The 17,066-nt window shown below is 41.2% G+C and overlaps 1 protein-coding gene across 3 annotated transcripts; it reads right to left on the reverse strand.

The window, feature by feature from the left end:
• Positions 1 to 6,968: 6,968 nt before the first annotated feature.
• On the reverse strand, positions 6,969 to 11,940 carry LOC306826986 (uncharacterized protein). 3 transcript variants are annotated; one of them, XM_079348590.1, is made up of 5 exons: positions 11,757 to 11,940; positions 11,443 to 11,590; positions 7,898 to 8,119; positions 7,493 to 7,519; positions 6,969 to 7,335 (listed from the first exon to the last, which is right to left on the reverse strand). In XM_079348590.1, the coding sequence occupies exons 3-5, from the start codon at positions 8,028 to 8,030 to the stop codon at positions 7,226 to 7,228; spliced, it is 270 nt and encodes an 89-aa protein (XP_079204716.1). In that variant the 5' UTR covers positions 8,031 to 8,119; positions 11,443 to 11,590; positions 11,757 to 11,940; the 3' UTR covers positions 6,969 to 7,225. The 3 variants fall into 3 exon arrangements, with proteins under 3 accessions (XP_079204716.1, XP_079204715.1, XP_079204714.1); XM_079348589.1 differs by having other exon boundaries at positions 11,443 to 11,619; XM_079348588.1 differs by lacking the exons at positions 11,443 to 11,590; positions 11,757 to 11,940 and having other exon boundaries at positions 7,898 to 8,567.
• Between the last annotated feature and the right edge of the window lie 5,126 nt (positions 11,941 to 17,066).

The raw sequence follows: 17,066 nt of genomic DNA on the forward strand, positions 1-17,066 counted from the left end.
GTTAATCTGGCTCCTGGTCCAAAGATAAGTCTAGTTCCAGCACCATTCACACAACATGAAGCACCATGACACAAACTCAGTGTGATCAGATGAACCAAACTCCATGCAGTCAAACATCTTTTCAAAAAGTTGGACTTCACCAAAAACAACAGCCGGGCCGAATGATATTTGGATCAATGATACACACTACACGTTCACATGTGTGACAATAAAACTGTCCTACAGTCAGATTTCAGCTCAGAACTCAAAGAACTCAACTTACTGTCCTGAACATAAAGTCTGCTTCCACTTCCAAAGATGATCTTGTTCCGACCAGATGAAGAAGTCACACAGTCTGAAGCTTCACTACACAAACCTCACTGAACTAACTCAACATGCAGATGATACTCTGATTTACTGTGTGTATAAAAATGTCACATTTGTTCACTAAACATGATATTAACAGAGTTTACTGGTCTAGTTTTGAAGATTATCTGGATGAATAATATTGAAGGTGAGTGCTGAGTGTCACTGACCGGGTTCAATGGTTAATCTGGCTCCTGGTCCAAAGAGAAGCCGAGCTCCATTCGTATTCACACAACATGAAGCATCATGACACAAACTCAGCAGGCTGTCAAACTGTGCACATCTTCTTTTAGACACATGTCCTTTTTAGCATATGTGATTTCATTTCTCCACACATCAACATGCTTCTTCATGTTCTATTTAACTGTAAATACACATCAACTAAAGTGACAGGATCCAACACACACTGTGGAACACACTCCTCCAGAGTCAGCTCATTCTGTCCACTACATTAAACAGTGTGTTCATTGATTTGGACTGTTTGTGTTTATGATGCTTCTGTATCTTGGCTCTCTTGGACTGACATGGACATGCTGCACTAAACTCATTTATTATTACTTAAACCAACACTCGTCTACACAGCTGAAAATGTCTGCTTTTGTTTTTACATAGAAACCTGAAGATCAGTTAATATAAAAACAGATCCGTCTTACTGGAGTCCACAGTCAGCCTGGTTCCAGATCCAAACAGCAGTTTTTCATAGCCTCCACTCTTCACACAGTGTCGAGTCTCATGACCAAAACCTCCAACTGCTCACAGATCCAACAGACATCGACACTCCTCAGAGCCCAACACGCTCACATCACATTCCTCTAGTTTGGAAATGTTACAAAAGCTTCTCCTGAAAGCTTCAAACCTGCAGCTATAACACTCAGAGACTCAAAGACTCAGAGACTCAAAGATTCAGAGACTCAAAGATTCAAAGACTCAGAGACTCAAAGACTCAGAGACTCAAAGACTCAGAGACTCAAAGATTCAAAGACTCAGAGACTCAAAGACTCAGAGACTCAAAGACTCAGAGACTCAAAGATTCAACGATTCAAAGACTCTGAAACTCAGAGACTCAAAGATTCGGAGATTAAAAGATTCAAACACTCAAACACTCAAAGACTCAGAGACTCAAAGACTCAGAGATTCAACGATTCAGAGTTAAAGATTCAAAGTGTCAAACTTTACAACAGCTGAAACCTTCACATCTTGTCTGCAGCTCTGTGACCTTTAAACATGAAGTAGAACCAAAGGTGCAGTCAGTTTTCTGACTGTGTTTGAGTATTAAAAGAGCTCCTCTGTTGGACACATACACTATCTGCACACACAGTTCTGCCTTTATTTTTATAAAGAACAATCAGAACCTGAACATGACGTTTGAAATCTGACCTGAGACGATGAGCAGCTGAGCTCCTCTCAGAGATCACTCTGCTGACTGAGACCTCCGAGTTATTCATCTGACAGATAATCAGGTTATTATTATTAATGTCAGCTGGTGTCACTGTTCAGAAAGACATTCAATCATTTCAAACAGACATCCTGAACAACAGACGCTGCGTCTTATTTCTGACTGTCCTCCGTCTCTAAAGACCGACAGCATGTCAGCCTCAGTGTTCTGGATGTTTCTTCGATCATCTCAGATTGGAAGTTTCTGACGTTGATCTAAACTGATCTTTGTAAACGTGGTGAAATGATGTGTTCAGGTGACTCACTGGTTTGTACGTCCAGCTGAGTTCCTCTCCCGAACACAGCGCTGTATCCTCCCTGAGCTGTCACACACACACACACAGCTCCACAAAAACCAGCACACACACACACAGCTCCACAAAAACCAGCACACACACACAGCTCCACAAAAACCAGTACACACACACACAGCTCCACAAAAACCAGTACACACACACACACACCTCCACAAAAACCAGCACACACTCGTCCACATGTCCAAGTCTTTCACCGACCTGTCATCACCACCAGCTTCACGCCGCCGCCAAACACGAGTTTGTCTCCAGCTCCATTCACACTGACACACACACTCATACAAAAACCTCACACACACACTCATACAAAAACCTCACACACACACTCATACAAAAACCTCTCACACACACACTCAGAGGAGTTTAAATTATCCAAACAAACCAGTAAACTCGTCTCTAAATAAAACCTTGTCAGTGTTCTTACCCGGTGTAACGCTCAGTTTGGTTCCCGTGCCAAAATAGAGTTTGTCTGTTGCCTGATTATTCACACTGTAAAACACACTGGGACAAAAACCGCTGCACGCCCTTGTGTGTGTGTGTGTGTGTGTGTGTGTGTGTCATGATAAGTTCTTACAGTTTGGTCTAATCTCTTTGTTATTATTATGACTTTACGTTTAGTCTGCAGCCAGCTCAGGTTCACATCAGTCTGCATTCATCATGACTCCAGTGATGCAGTCAAGACCACACTGACCAAGACCAAGACCTTCCCCCCGTACCCGAGACCGAGGCAAGACCCAGACATTCAGGGGTCAGGACAAAGTCAAGACCAAGGTAGGGTAAGACCAGAGCCAGACCTTGAACAAGTCTTCTCTAGACCAGTCTTGAGACTAAGACCTATCATGAGTAACATAACACCATAACATGTTTTAATCAATAAAGTCTTAAATCTTACCCGGTGTAACGCTCAGTTTGGTTCCCGTGCTGAAATAGAGTTTACCAGCTGCCTGATTCTTCACACTGTAAAACTCACTGTGACTAAAACTGCTGCTCTCTGAAGCTAACGAGGCAACGACATGACTGAACTCAAATTCAATTATTAATCTTTTAAAACAAACACTGTGTGCTTTTATGTTCCTTGAAGAAACACCATCAAATCAGGATAACAAATAAATAAAACTCCTGATTAATCTTACCCGGTGTAACGGTCAGTTTGGTTCCCGTGCTGAAATACAGTTTGTATCCTCCCTGAGTCTTCACACTGTAAAACTCACTGTGACTAAAACTGTTTGTTTCAGCTTCACTTCAGCTGTTTGTGTTGTTTACTGTTTATATTTGTATTACAGCTGTCAAATGATTAACATTTCTAATCCTGATTAATCTCTACGTTTCAACAGTTAATCGTGATTAATCGTATTTTTGGTCGCATGTTTGAAACTCAACAACAAAGGCCTTTAAATCAGGATAAAAACAAATAATAAATAAAAATTAATAGCTTTTTATAGTGTAAATATCATTAAAGTCTTAAATCTTACCCGGTGTAACGGTCAGTTTGGTTCCCGTGCTGAAATAGAGTTTTTGTACTCCCTGATTATTCACACTGTAAAGCACACCAGGTCAAAAACTGCTGCACTCTGATCTATCCTGATGATTCATTTGATTACATGTCAGTCAGGATTAATGGCACTTTAAGTCGCATGTTTGAAACTCAACCATTTTGAAATTCAGACTTAAGATTGTTGCGCTCGTTTTTAAATCTTTGTAAAACAAAGGTCGTCACATCAAATAAAAACTAATTAATACCAATGAACAAACTTTTTGCAGTGTAAAAGTCGTTAAAGTCTTAAATCTTACCCGGTGTAACGGTCAGTTTGGTTCCTGTACTGAAATAGAGTTTGCCTGTTCCCTGAGTATTCACACTGTAAAACTCACTGTGACTAAAACTGCTGCACTCTGAAGCTAACGAGGCAACGACATGACTGGACTCAAATTCAATTATTAATCTTTTAAAACAAACACTGTGTACTTTTATGTTCCTTGAAGAAACACCATCAAATCAGGATAACAACTAAATAAAACTCCTGATGAATCTTACCCGGTGTAACGGTCAGTTTGGTTCCCGTGCTGAAATACAGTTTGTTTCCTCCCTGAGTCTTCACACTGTAAAACTCACTGTGACTAAAACTGTTTGTTTCAGATTCACTTCAGCTGTTTGTGTTGTTTACTGTTTATATTTGGATTACAGCTGTCAAATGATTAACATTTCTAATCCTGATTAATCTCTACATTTCAACAGTTAATCGTGATTAATCGCATTTTTGGTCGCATGTTTGAAAGTCACCTATTTTGCAATTCAAACTAAAAATAGTTAGGCTTTTATTTTGAATTTTATCAACAACAAAGGCCTTTAAATCAGGATAAAAACAAATAATAAATACCAATTAATAGCTTTTTACAGTGTAAAAATCATTAAAGTCTGAAATCTTACCCGGTGTAACGGTCAGTTTGGTTCCCGTGCTGAAATAGAGTTTACCAGCTACCTGATTATTCACACTGTAAAACACACTGTGACTAAAACTGCTGCTCTCTCTCTCATGTTTAACATCTCAGTAAACTCGCCGTTTCAAACAAACGTTGTTCGGCTTTTATTTTGAATTTCGTCCTGGAAGAGGAACATTGACTGTTTATTTCTAAATAAGTTTTTGTCACCAAGTCTTTTAAATGTGTTTGTCAGAATATTACTAATTAGAGTTGTTTCATTTACATGCAGGTTTAAACAACGAGCCGGATGTGTAGAGAAGAATCCATCAAACATCCAGACCAAGCTGTGGTCTACGTCTGGAGTTATAAACTCACACTGACGTCTCAGAGTCCATCTGGTCCTCCTCACTCACCTTCTCACTAAAAGCTGTTCTGGAGGAGACATTTCCCAGAATCCATTTCAGGCTGCTGACTCACACAAACTTCAGGCGTGTGACCTTCAAGACAAACTAAAGTTTTCCTTCCTTCAGAGACGAGCTGAATAAAGATGTTCAGTGGAGTCAGTGATGAAGCTCCTCACTTGCGTCTCATCCCTGCATCCCGTCACGAGGGCATCCCGTCAGCCCTCGCTCCAGTCGAGCCTCGCCATCCTTCTGATGGTCAGCAGCCTCACAGAGCCGGCCGGGGGTCAGGTGGTGTCGGTGACCCAGCAGTGACCTGTGAGTGTCTCTGAGCTGTTCGCTGCTTCACGTCTCCTCTCACTTTAAAACTCCTCCAGTCTGACTTTTCATGTCATGGATGGAAACAGGAAGCAGAGCTCACCTGTGACCTGGAACACTCAAACTCACAGGAAACAGCAGCTGGCTCAGGCTGTACACTCTGATCTATGATGTTTAAAACCTCTGCATTCTGCATTATTCATCTTCATCATCACCTCCTCATCCTCAGCCTGTCCCGTCTTCAGCTCCATCAGCCTCACATGACATCGTCAACCATCTTCACCGTTCAAGCAGCGACGTCATCAGCTCACACCTCCCCCACACGGTCTGGGGGGGTTCAGGACACGGTCTGGACTCTATGGGGGGGGGTTTCAGGACACGGTCTGGACTCTATGGGGGGGTGTTCAGGACACGGTCTGGACTCTATGGGGTGGGAGGGTGTTCAGGACACTGTCTGGACTCTCTGACAGTCTTTAATGTCTCAGGAGACAAACAGACTGAAGGCAGATTCCTGACGGCTCCTGTGAAGGATTTCTAAAGGACCAGCCTCAGTGTGTCAGCATGTTATCCTCCTCTGCTCCTCTAGATGGCAGCATTCCTCTAAGTCTTACTTTATGAGCTCTGAGGAGCTTTTTGTCTCTGAGAGGTCAGAAGTGTTTGAACATGTTGCTTTAATAAGGTGACATCACCTGTGAGGTCATCTGGAGATAACCTCGTCAGAGAGCGGCGTTACCGTGGATACGGAGGACAGACATTTTAATACTGTGATGATGGAGACATAATACAGAGCCTGTGACCGTGGAGTCTGTGGTTGTCACGGTTACAGCAGATGTTGAATACTAATGAAGCCTCTTCATTTACTTGTTTGTATTATGTAAAAAAAAAACTTAATATGTGTTACTATGACAACCACTCTTTGTTTTTATTTTCAGTTGTAAAGCACTTTGTAAAAAATGTAAAGTGCACAAATAAAATGTATTATTATTATTATTATTTTTATTATTATTATCATTATCATTATCATTATTATTATTATTATCATTATTATTATTATTATTATTATTATCATTATTATTATAATCATTATCATTATTATTATTATCATTATTATTATTATTATTATTATTATTACTATAATTGTTATTATTATTATCAGTATCAACATTATTATTTTTTTATTATCATTATAATATTATTATTATTATTATTATTATTATTGTTGTTATTATCAGTATTATTATTATTATTGTTATTATCAGTATTGATAATAATAATAAATGATGATTGGTATCTTGAGTGTTCCATTGCAATAAATGCATGTAAACATGATGTCTGCAGTGTTGTGTTGTAAAAAAAAGCATTATGTGCACCTGCACAAATAAGATGCAGTAATCAGAAACCAGGATACTATTAATGATCATGTATACAGGAATATAAATAACCAGGTTTCTCTGTGAGCATGTAAACGTAACATCCCAAATATGATTAAAACCGGGATAAGGCTCATAACCAGGACACTTAAGTCCATGTAAACACACTCATTTACACTCCAACAGACAGAAGACTTGTCAGAGCCCCCGGGAACAGACGGAGCTGAGGGTTTGAACTGAACGTGTGCATGCTTCCTGTCTGATCTTATCGTCTCTGTCAGGTTTGACTGTTGGGATGGTTTCTGATGTCATGTGGTTTCAACTGAAACTCAAACTGAAAATACAACACAGACTCACAGAGTGTAAGTATTTATTAAAGAACAGAAGGGTTAACAATAAGAAGAACACATCACATACAAGTCTGACATAGAAGTCTGAGTATCATCTGCATAGCATGTAACATGTATGATGAAGGAATGAATTCAACATGAGATAAATGACACCCTGAGGAGCCCCATGTTTAAGACCAAAGAGGAGATCAATACAACTTTATTTACATTCATTGATTCTTCTAGATTTGCTCTGATTGGTTGAACCAATCAAACGCTTTGATCTGACATCAGCGCTAGGCGAGGACGGCTCTGATGGTGAGGAGCGTGCTGAAGGCCACCACTTTAGTGAACACCACTCTGACTCCGTTCATCAGCAGCAGCAGGAAGTTCACTTTGGCTTTCTCTGTGGAAACAACAGAAACAGGTTCAGACTGAACGTCCGTCTGGAGCCTCAGAGTCTAAACCTTTAACACCAAACACGTAACCCGACCCAGCGTCGGATCACACTTCAGACCGTGTGGTTCTACGGTTCAGGTGTTCACGTGTGATCGCTGACTCACCTGGTTGAAGGTCGTCACAGGGTTCGTCTGGATGGTGGAAACAGAAAACAGGACAGTCAGGAACACAGAGGACCGCCTTCCACCCAACCCGACCCACGTCTAGATTATCTATCTATCTATTATCTATATTTCTTACAGTTCTATTGGGTTTAAAAGCATCACCATCATCATCATCATGATGAAGGTGGAAGGTGTTCATAAAGAGGTCTTAAGTTTTCTGAAAGGTGCAAAGAGACTCTGCAGATCAAACAGAGTTGGTGCTTTGTTTCACCACCGGGGGGCGACAGACAGAAACGTTGCTCTGATGATAAACAGTTTTAAGGTTGAACAACAATGAAACCAGAGACAGCTGTCAGGTAAACATGCTGAGGACTCGTGTCAGCTGACCACAGCGTGGAGCCTCACCTGGGCTGATGGCGATCGAGGCGTCGTTCACAGCGGTGCTGTTGACGTACGGGGTCGTCTGGAGCTCGGTCGGAGGGGCGTTGGTCGTGTACTTTGGATGGGGATCGACAGACTTGCACACCCTGTCCCCCATCTCAGCCACACTCTGCTCCGAACTCGTGTTCAAGGGAACGCCGTCAGGCTGAAGAGGATTGAGGACGTAACGCTCGAGAGGCGGCTCAACTGAACGCCATGGAAGAACGAGGACCGTGAATACAAACACACAATTTATTCTGTTCATTAAACATCAGAATGTGTCTCATCCTGCTGCTCACATGAGGACTCATGGTTTCAGAGAAGACCATAAAAAGAAAAGAATCAAAACATGCAGATTTGTAATAAAGGTGATTTTCAGGATGTTTGAGGCCAACGTTTCACGATCCTTCAGGATTGTTATTAAATCAACAGAAACCAGAGAAGAGGCTCAGATTTATAGATTTATAGTTTTTCTGTCCAACAGAGTAAAAGGGTTAGGGGTGACATGTAGTCCACGTCCCTCAGCAGGTCGGTGGATGAAGTGTATGTACATTCATATCAAATTATATTTATTTAAGACAACTTAAAGTTTTCTGCTTGTTATAAAGTTCTCTGACATTTAACAAAGAAAACATTTAACAGTATTATCCACCACACTATAGTCCTCTGTATATACCCCCCCCCCCCTTACTCCCTGGAATTGTACTTTTGTTTATGTTATTATTTTAACTCGGTTTTTGACTTTTGACTTTGACTTCTTGATTCTGCACTGCTGCTGTAATGCCTGAATTTCCCCATTGGGGATCAATAAAGGAATATCCTATCCTATTTCCTTTGAATGTTTTTCAGTAAATTAATATTTTAACAGATATCCATGTTTTTATTTTATCTATTGTCAACACCTAGAAATGACATTCTGTGTGTTTTAATTCTGTTCTTTGTGAAGCACTTTGAGCTGCATGTTTTATGTTTGAAAGGTGATTTGAGTTGAGTTGTGAACAACAGAGCAGTATAAGTTATAACAGCACTAAAAGCTGAAGGAGACTTATTGAAATCTTTCTTCAGTGAAAGACAAGGAGACGTTTTTATTCAAAGACTTTTAAAGATCTAAAACTGTAATTACAGATTTTATTATGTGATTAATAAAGTCATTCTCATTCTGGTTTTGATTCGTGTATAAAGTCCTGTAGTGGTTTTATTTTGGGCTTGTTATGTCTTTATTGGAGGAACAGGGCGGTAATTTAGAAAAACCAGCCATTAAAATATTAAAACACTTCAAAAGATTCAAAAACACATTAAAAGATGTGTAATAAACTACATTAACATTTATAGATATGCAGATGATTCAGAGAATTTAAACATTTTCCCTTTAGTGACTTTCTATTCTGCTATTAAATATCAAATTTCTCATTTTTACATTTAAAATACTCTGAAATAGATTTATAGTGCATAACTTCATCACATGTTAATATTCATGGTTACTAACATTAAAATGATTTCTGTTTTCATAACAGCAGAAACATCTAAGAATACTATTTACATATTTACATATTTTATTGATTTTGAAAGCATTTAAGTCTTCAGATTTTAAGAGATTTTATTTTACTTCAACTTTGACCTCTAGTGTCATTTTAAAAAATAACATCAACAACATTTATATGCAGATGATACAGTTTTATATATAACATTGTTATTTTGTTCAGATGACTTTTTGAGATCATTTGATTCTTTGAACTGCCATTTTAAATGATTTAAACTGTGAAGGTACTAAAGTTAAACTTCATTAATAATCTGATCTTTATCACTTTAACAATAATATTCAAGTTTTTACCACAAAAGGGAAAATACAAACCAATCATGACTGTTTATTGATCAATACATAAATGATAAATGCCATTTTAAAAGACTTCTACGTTAAAAGTTTTAATTCTTCTGATTCAAACTTCAATAATAAAAACATTTATCAGCTGGACTTTTACAGACTTTATTCTGTTTTAAGTTTGATTAAAAACGTTTGTACTGTAACGTTTTATTCTTCTTTTAAGTGTTTAATTTATTCTTTTCACATTTAAAATACTCTACAATAGATTTGTTACCTAACCCTAACCCTTTGTACAAAACAACTTCACTACAATTTAATTCATAATTACTGATTACATTTTTTTATAACAGCAGACACATGAAAGAATAAAACGTAATTTGTGGGAAATTAAATGTTTTAATTTTACTTAAAAGCTTTTAAGTCGAACGATTTTAAGAGATTTATTATGATTGAAACTTTGACGTACAAGGTTGTTTTTTAAAACTAATATTAGTAGATATTTAATGAATAAATCAATCTTTAATAGCAGGTTCATGTTAGACTGCAACATCTTGTGTGGGAAATTAAAGAACTAAAAAAAACAGAATTTAAAACCACTTAAGTCAGGAGATTTTAATAAATGTTTTTACTTATTCTTTGACGTATTAACGGGTTGAGTATAAAGCAACATCAATCGATATACAGATCAATTTTATAAGTTTATATTTTATTCAGATGAGCCTTTGACTGTTTTAACTCAAACTTCATGATTTAATTACAATATTAAAGATATTTTAATCCCACTTAAAAGCCCTTAATACATAATTTGACTCAGATTTGTCTTTGATTAAACTCTGTATTAAAGTGTTTTATAATATAGATTTTAAGATTCAGCTTTTATTGAAGTTTTTGGCAGTTCTGAGTTTAAAACATAAAATTAAAAGAAACAATCTTTTAAACAGTCTGATTTCTGTTTTATTTATAGAATAATGATAACAAACAAAAGGCTGCTATGAGAAAATTGAGCAAACACAGATTTTGTTGACTTTTATTTTTTTTAACTTTTAAAATCTGTTAAAAGCTAAAACATCATTTTAAGACTTTGAATGACTTTTAGCAGCTTTAGAGGATTTTCTGCTCTGATTTTTGTCCATTTCTCAGAATTTTAAGGATTTGATTCAGATGAAGGTTCGCCTGTCTGATCAGATCGATGTTTTTAATGACTTCTTCTTGGTTTTTAATTAGTGCTGTCAGACATGAATGTAAACTCTGAATTTGTCTGAGACGCTGTAAAAACTTTCTTTCATATATTTCATATTTTCTGCTTCATAACCTCAAATATCTTTAATTTACTTTTTTCCTCGTTTAAACAGCAGCTGTTAATCAAAGCTATCATTCTTTACATTTTAAATACCTGAGACTTCTGATGATTTGTATTATCTTATACTTCATTATAACCTGATAAAAGGCGTCTAGGATTTGAAACACTGCATTAACTGTATTTATGACCAGTTCAGGTTCTGACATGGTTTTAGTTGAAGCTCTTCCTGGAGGTATTTTTACTCTTTTTGGTCTTTTTGGGCGACCTTGCATGAAGCCTGAATGCCAGCTGAAGCTTTCTTCCACTAATCCATCAAATCAAAGTTTAAAAACTAAAACATTCCCTTCTCTGCACAGCCTTAATACATGTGATGAATCTTTATAAGGAGGATTAAGAGGGTTTTCTTACCTGTCGGTCTGACCGTGAGCTGTATTCCTTTACCAAACACCAAAGCATCACAGTGATACACACCCGTACAAAAACCTCCCAGCTGCTGACTGTCCTCACACACTCTCCAAAAGGGACAAATCCACTGTTCAAGGACACACACACCGAGCTGCAAGAGAGAGAAACACACACACCGAGCTGTAAGAGAGAGAGACACACACACTGATTTTAATCCTGTTTAGATCATGTGTGTGATGATGTAAACATGCTAACACGAGAGCAGCATGTTCACTAAAAACCTTTTAAAGGACACAAAGAAGCAGCTGATGACTCACCTGGAGACCTGGCTGTGTCAGCTGTTGTTTGTTTGTTGTTTATTTGTTTGTTCCAGATGTTTCTGAGAGTAAACAGACAGTTTAAAGCAGACGGGAGGTTTTTGTTCAGCTCTGTGAGCTCCGTCAGTCACAGTGGTACCCCAAATATACACGGTGAGAAACCCTCCTACAAAAACCTCCTGCTGCAGGAAACACAGCAGGCTCCACCACCAGTCACCACGAGTCCCCACGAGTCACCACGAGTCCCCACGAGTCACCACGAGTCACAACAGACGAGTCCCCACAGACGAGTCCCCACGAGTCACAACAGACGAGTCACAACAGACGAGTCACCACAGACGAGTCCCCACAGACGAGTCACTACAGACGAGTCCCCACAGACGAGTCACAACAGACGAGTCACAACATACAGGTTCAAACAGACGAGTCACAACATACAGGTTCAAACAGACGAGTCACAACATACAGGTTCAAACAGACGAGTCACAACATACAGGTTCAAACAGACGAGTCACAACATATAGGTTCAAACAGACGAGTCACAACATACAGGTTCAAACAGACGAGTCACAACATACAGGTTCAAACAGACGAGTCACAACAGACGAGTCACAACAGACGAGTCACCACAGACGAGTCCCCACAGACGAGTCACCACAGGCGAGTCACCACATATATGTTCAAACAGACGAGTCAAATTAGATGAAACATGCAGGTTTAAACAGAAGCGTCAGAAAAATGAGTCAAAACAGACAAGTCACAACAAACAAGACATACAAGTTAAAACAGACGAGTTCAAACAGACGAGTTCAAACAGACGAGTTCAAACAGACGTGTCAGATGGTTAAAATGCATAAATCCACATGCCAACACATTTATAATGAGAATGGTAACATGCTGAGGTCTGACACGTCTATTGTATACCATCATGATATACCTTATGGTGGTGGGGGAGTTTGAGTAACCGAATGACCGGTGACTGGTCGCATGGAGGTCGGGGACAGTGCCTCTGGACTGGCAGACCGGGGTGCTGGTCCCTCTTTTCAAGAAGGGGGTTCAGAGGGTGTGTTCAAACTACCGGGGAATCACACTCCTCAGTGTCCCTGGGAAAGTCTATTCCAGGGTACTGGAGAGGAGGATACAGCCGTTAGTCGAACCTCGGATCCAAGAGGAACAATGCGGTTTTCGTCCTGGCCGTGGAACACTGGACCAGCTCCAGTGTTGGCTGCAGCTTAAGTTAGGTGGGGGGCATTGAGACTGCTCTGGGGGGCACAGTTTGCACACGTCTGCATGCACGCGCCTGCACACACAGTTTGTTTGTTGTTTATTTGTTTGTTCCAGATGTTTCTGAGAGTAAACAGACAGTTTAAAGCAGACGGGAGGTTTTTGTTCAGCTCTGTGAGCTCCGTCAGTCACAGTGGTACCCCAGTATACACGGTGAGAAACCCTCCTACAAAAACCTCCTGCTGCAGGAAACAGAGCAGGCTCCACCACCAGTCACCACGAGTCCCCACGAGTCACCACGAGTCACCACGAGTCCCCCCGAGTCACCACGAGTCACAACAGACGAGTCCCCACAGACGAGTCCCCACGAGTCACAACATACAGGTTCAAACAGACGAGTCACAACAGACGAGTCACCACAGACGAGTCACAACAGACGAGTCCCCACAGACGAGTCACAACAGACGAGTCACAACAGACGAGTCACAACAGACGAGTCCCCACAGACGAGTCACTACAGACGAGTCCCCACAGACGAGTCACAACAGATGAGTCACAACAGACGAGTCACAACATACAGGTTCAAACAGACGAGTCACAACATACAGGTTCAAACAGACGAGTCACAACATACAGGTTCAAACAGACGAGTCCCAACATACAGGTTCAAACAGACGAGTCACAACATATAGGTTCAAACAGACGAGTCACAACATACAGGTTCAAACAGACGAGCCACAACATATAGGTTCAAACGACGAGTCACAACATACAGGTTCAAACAGACGAGTCACAACAGACGAGTCACAACAGGCAAGTCACAACAGACGAGTCACCACAGACGAGTCACAACATACAGGTTCAAACAGACGAGCCACAACAGACGAGTCACCACAGACGAGTCACAACAGACGAGTCACCACAGACGAGTCACAACATACAGGTTCAAACAGACGAGTCACAACAGACGAGTCACAACAGGCAAGTCACAACAGACGAGTCACCACAGACGAGTCACAACATACAGGTTCAAACAGACGAGTCACAACAGACGAGTCACAACAGACGAGTCACCACAGGCGAGTCCCCACAGACGAGTCACCACAGGCGAGTCACCACATATATGTTCAAACAGACGAGTCAAATTAGATGAAACATGCAGGTTTAAACAGAAGCGTCAGAAAAATGAGTCAAAACAGACAAGTCACAACAAACAAGACATACAAGTTAAAACAGACGAGTTCAAACAGACGAGTTCAAACAGACGAGTTCAAACAGACGTGTCAGATGGTTAAAATGCATAAATCCACATGCCAACACATTTATAATGAGAATGGTAACATGCTGAGGTCTGACACGTCTATTGTATACCATCATGATATACCTTATGGTGGTGGGGGAGTTTGAGTAACCGAATGACCGGTGACTGGTCGCATGGAGGTCGGGGACAGTGCCTCTGGACTGGCAGACCGGGGTGGTGGTCCCTCTTTTCAAGAAGGGGGTTCAGAGGGTGTGTTCAAACTACCGGGGAATCACACTCCTCAGCGTCCCTGGGAAAGTCTATTCCAGGGTACTGGAGAGGAGGATACAGCCGTTAGTCGAACCTCGGATCCAAGAGGAACAATGCGGTTTTCGTCCTGGCCGCGGAACACTGGACCAGCTCCAGTGTTGGCTGCAGCTTAAGTTAGGTGGGGGGCATTGAGACTGCTCTGGGGGGCACAGTTTGCACACGTCTGCATGCACGCGCCTGCACACACACCTTTGTGGATGTAGCCCAGGGGTCGGCAACCCTAGGCACGCTTGCCACGCGGCAGCATGATCATTGGCTAAAAATATTTTGAAATAAAAATAAAAAATATTTTTTTTTTTATTTATTATGTAATATATTTTTCAAATGTATTAATTTATAAATTTCGGTCCGGTTCGGGGACCACAGGATCTCGTCTCTGCTTTTTGCGGATGATGTGGTCTTGCTGGCTCCATCGCACCTGGACCTTCAGTACGCACTGGGGCGGTTCGCTACCGAGTGTGAGGCGGCTGGGATGAGGATCAGCACCTCTAAATCTGAGGCCATGGTTCTCGACCGGAAAAAGGAGGCTTGCCCTCTCCGGGTCGATGGGGAGTCCTTGCCCCAGGTGGAGGAGTTTAAGTATCTCGGGGTCTTGTTCACGAGTGAGGGGAAGATGGAGCGCGAGATCGACAGACGGATCGGTGCGGCGTCTGCAGTCATGCGGTCGCTGTATCGGTCCGTCGTGGTGAAGAAGGAGCTAAGCCGAAAGGCGAAGCTCTCGATTTACCGGTCGATCTCCGTTCCTCCCCTCACCTATGGTCATGAGATCCTGGGTACAAGCGGCCGAAATGGGCTTCCTCCGTAGGGTGGCTGGGCGCACCCTTAGAGATAGGATGAGGAGCTCGGTCACCAGGGAGGAGCTCGGAGTAGAGCCGTTACTCCTCCACATTGAGAGGAGTCAGTTGAGGTGGTTCGGGCATCTGGTCCGGATGCCCCCTGGAAGCCTCCCTCAGGAGGTGTTTCGGGCATGTCCCTCCGGGAGGAGGCATCGGGGTAGACCCAGGACACGCTGGAGAGACTATGTCTCTCGGCTGGCTTGGGAACGCCTCAGGGTCCCACCGGAAGACCTGGAGGAGGTGTCTGGGGTGAGGGAAGTCTGGGTGTCTCTGCTTAGACTGCTGCCCCTGCGACCCGGCCCCGGATAAGAGGCAGAAAATGGATGGATGATATATATCATAGTTAGCGCTTTAGCATTAAATTAAATTTAAACCTTTTTTTATTCTCAAAAGGACATCAAGGTTTCACTAGTTTACAACGTTACGACATTACATAGTAGGACAAGAAAACCCACAACAACAAACTCATAATCACTGAGATCAATAAAAACAAGGAAATGAAATTAATAAACTCTTTAATAGAGAGAAGAACTTCGATCTTTACAGATAGCTGGACGGTGTTCCATGATTTCTTTTAAATTCATGCACGTGTTTCACATCAACTTTATGCTCAAATATAATTTTTGTCAGAAACATTTCACTGATCTTTGTCGGAGCTTGTTTGTGCTGTTTTTACAGCACTGAAGTCTGAAGTCGTGAACAAACAGAAATCAGAAGAACGACTTCCCAACTCGGAAACTTGGACCATCCGAGCAGCCCCTGAATGCAGCTAAGACATTTACTACAACACTTGCTGTCTGCGTCCATAAACAGTGACTGACCCGGGTCGAGTCACAGCCATCGACCTGCAGCCAGCTCGCTGCTGTATTACAGCTCATAGAGAACCAAGAACCTCTGGTCTTTAAAATCCCCTTCATCCGTATCAGTGTGAAGATGAAACGTACTTTTTAGCATCATTTTTTTCGCAAATCTAAGTTAGCATAGCTTCCTAGCAAGATGGCGGAGGTTAAGTTGAAATTCTGGCAGTGAGGTCCCGCCCACTGATCTGTGATAGGTCTGTAGCATCAGTGATTAAAAACATGAGGAACTAGCAAACCCGTGCTAACAGCCAACAATAACACGATATGACAGTTTTTACGTCGTCGGAAACATAAACTTTCCCGTCTCAGGGGAAAATGAGGGCAGGATGAACGACCAATCAAAAACACGACCAGATTTCTAATGATACACTGCTTCATAAGTTAAAGAGGCAGCAGCTGAAATGAGGGATTTTAAATACGTCACTATGAATAACATTAGGAGGTTTATTGGCGACACATCTCGCATCACGATGACAGTGAGGTCTGTCTCCCAGCTCAGAAACCTGGGGGAGGTTTTTGTCGAGGTGTCACACCGGCTCCATCACTGTGCGTCGTACACTGTGAGAAACCCTCGTACAAAAACTGTTCAACTGTTTCTCTATGGCAGCAGCTGAATGTGGCCTGAGGTTATTTACCCATCAGCACCTGTGGTTTCTTTGAGTGCTCTTATCTGATGCAAAAACACAGAGACGTGAAACTCTGCAGCTCACGTTGCAAATACAGACGATGCTGAAGACTGAAGCTCAACTTTTAGTTCACGTTTTTCAATAAAATCGTGTTTTCTGTTTCATTATTCGTCTCTCTGCAGCGTCTTTACTTG

This window comes from Symphodus melops (genome assembly GCF_947650265.1).
Source record: "Symphodus melops genome assembly, chromosome: 7".
NCBI lineage: Eukaryota > Metazoa > Chordata > Actinopteri > Labriformes > Labridae > Symphodus > Symphodus melops.

Excerpts from the sequence above, each read along its gene's own strand:
- LOC306826986 (XM_079348588.1), bottom strand. The coding sequence starts at position 8,177 with ATGAACAGAATAAATTGTGTGTTTGTATTCACGGTCCTCGTTCTTCCA. Across the intron at positions 7,520-7,897 it reads CTCGATCGCCATCAGCCCAG|ACGAACCCTGTGACGACCTT; the intron begins GTGAGGCTCCAC and ends TCCACCATCCAG. Across the intron at positions 7,336-7,492 it reads CTGTGACGACCTTCAACCAG|AGAAAGCCAAAGTGAACTTC; the intron begins GTGAGTCAGCGA and ends TTGTTTCCACAG.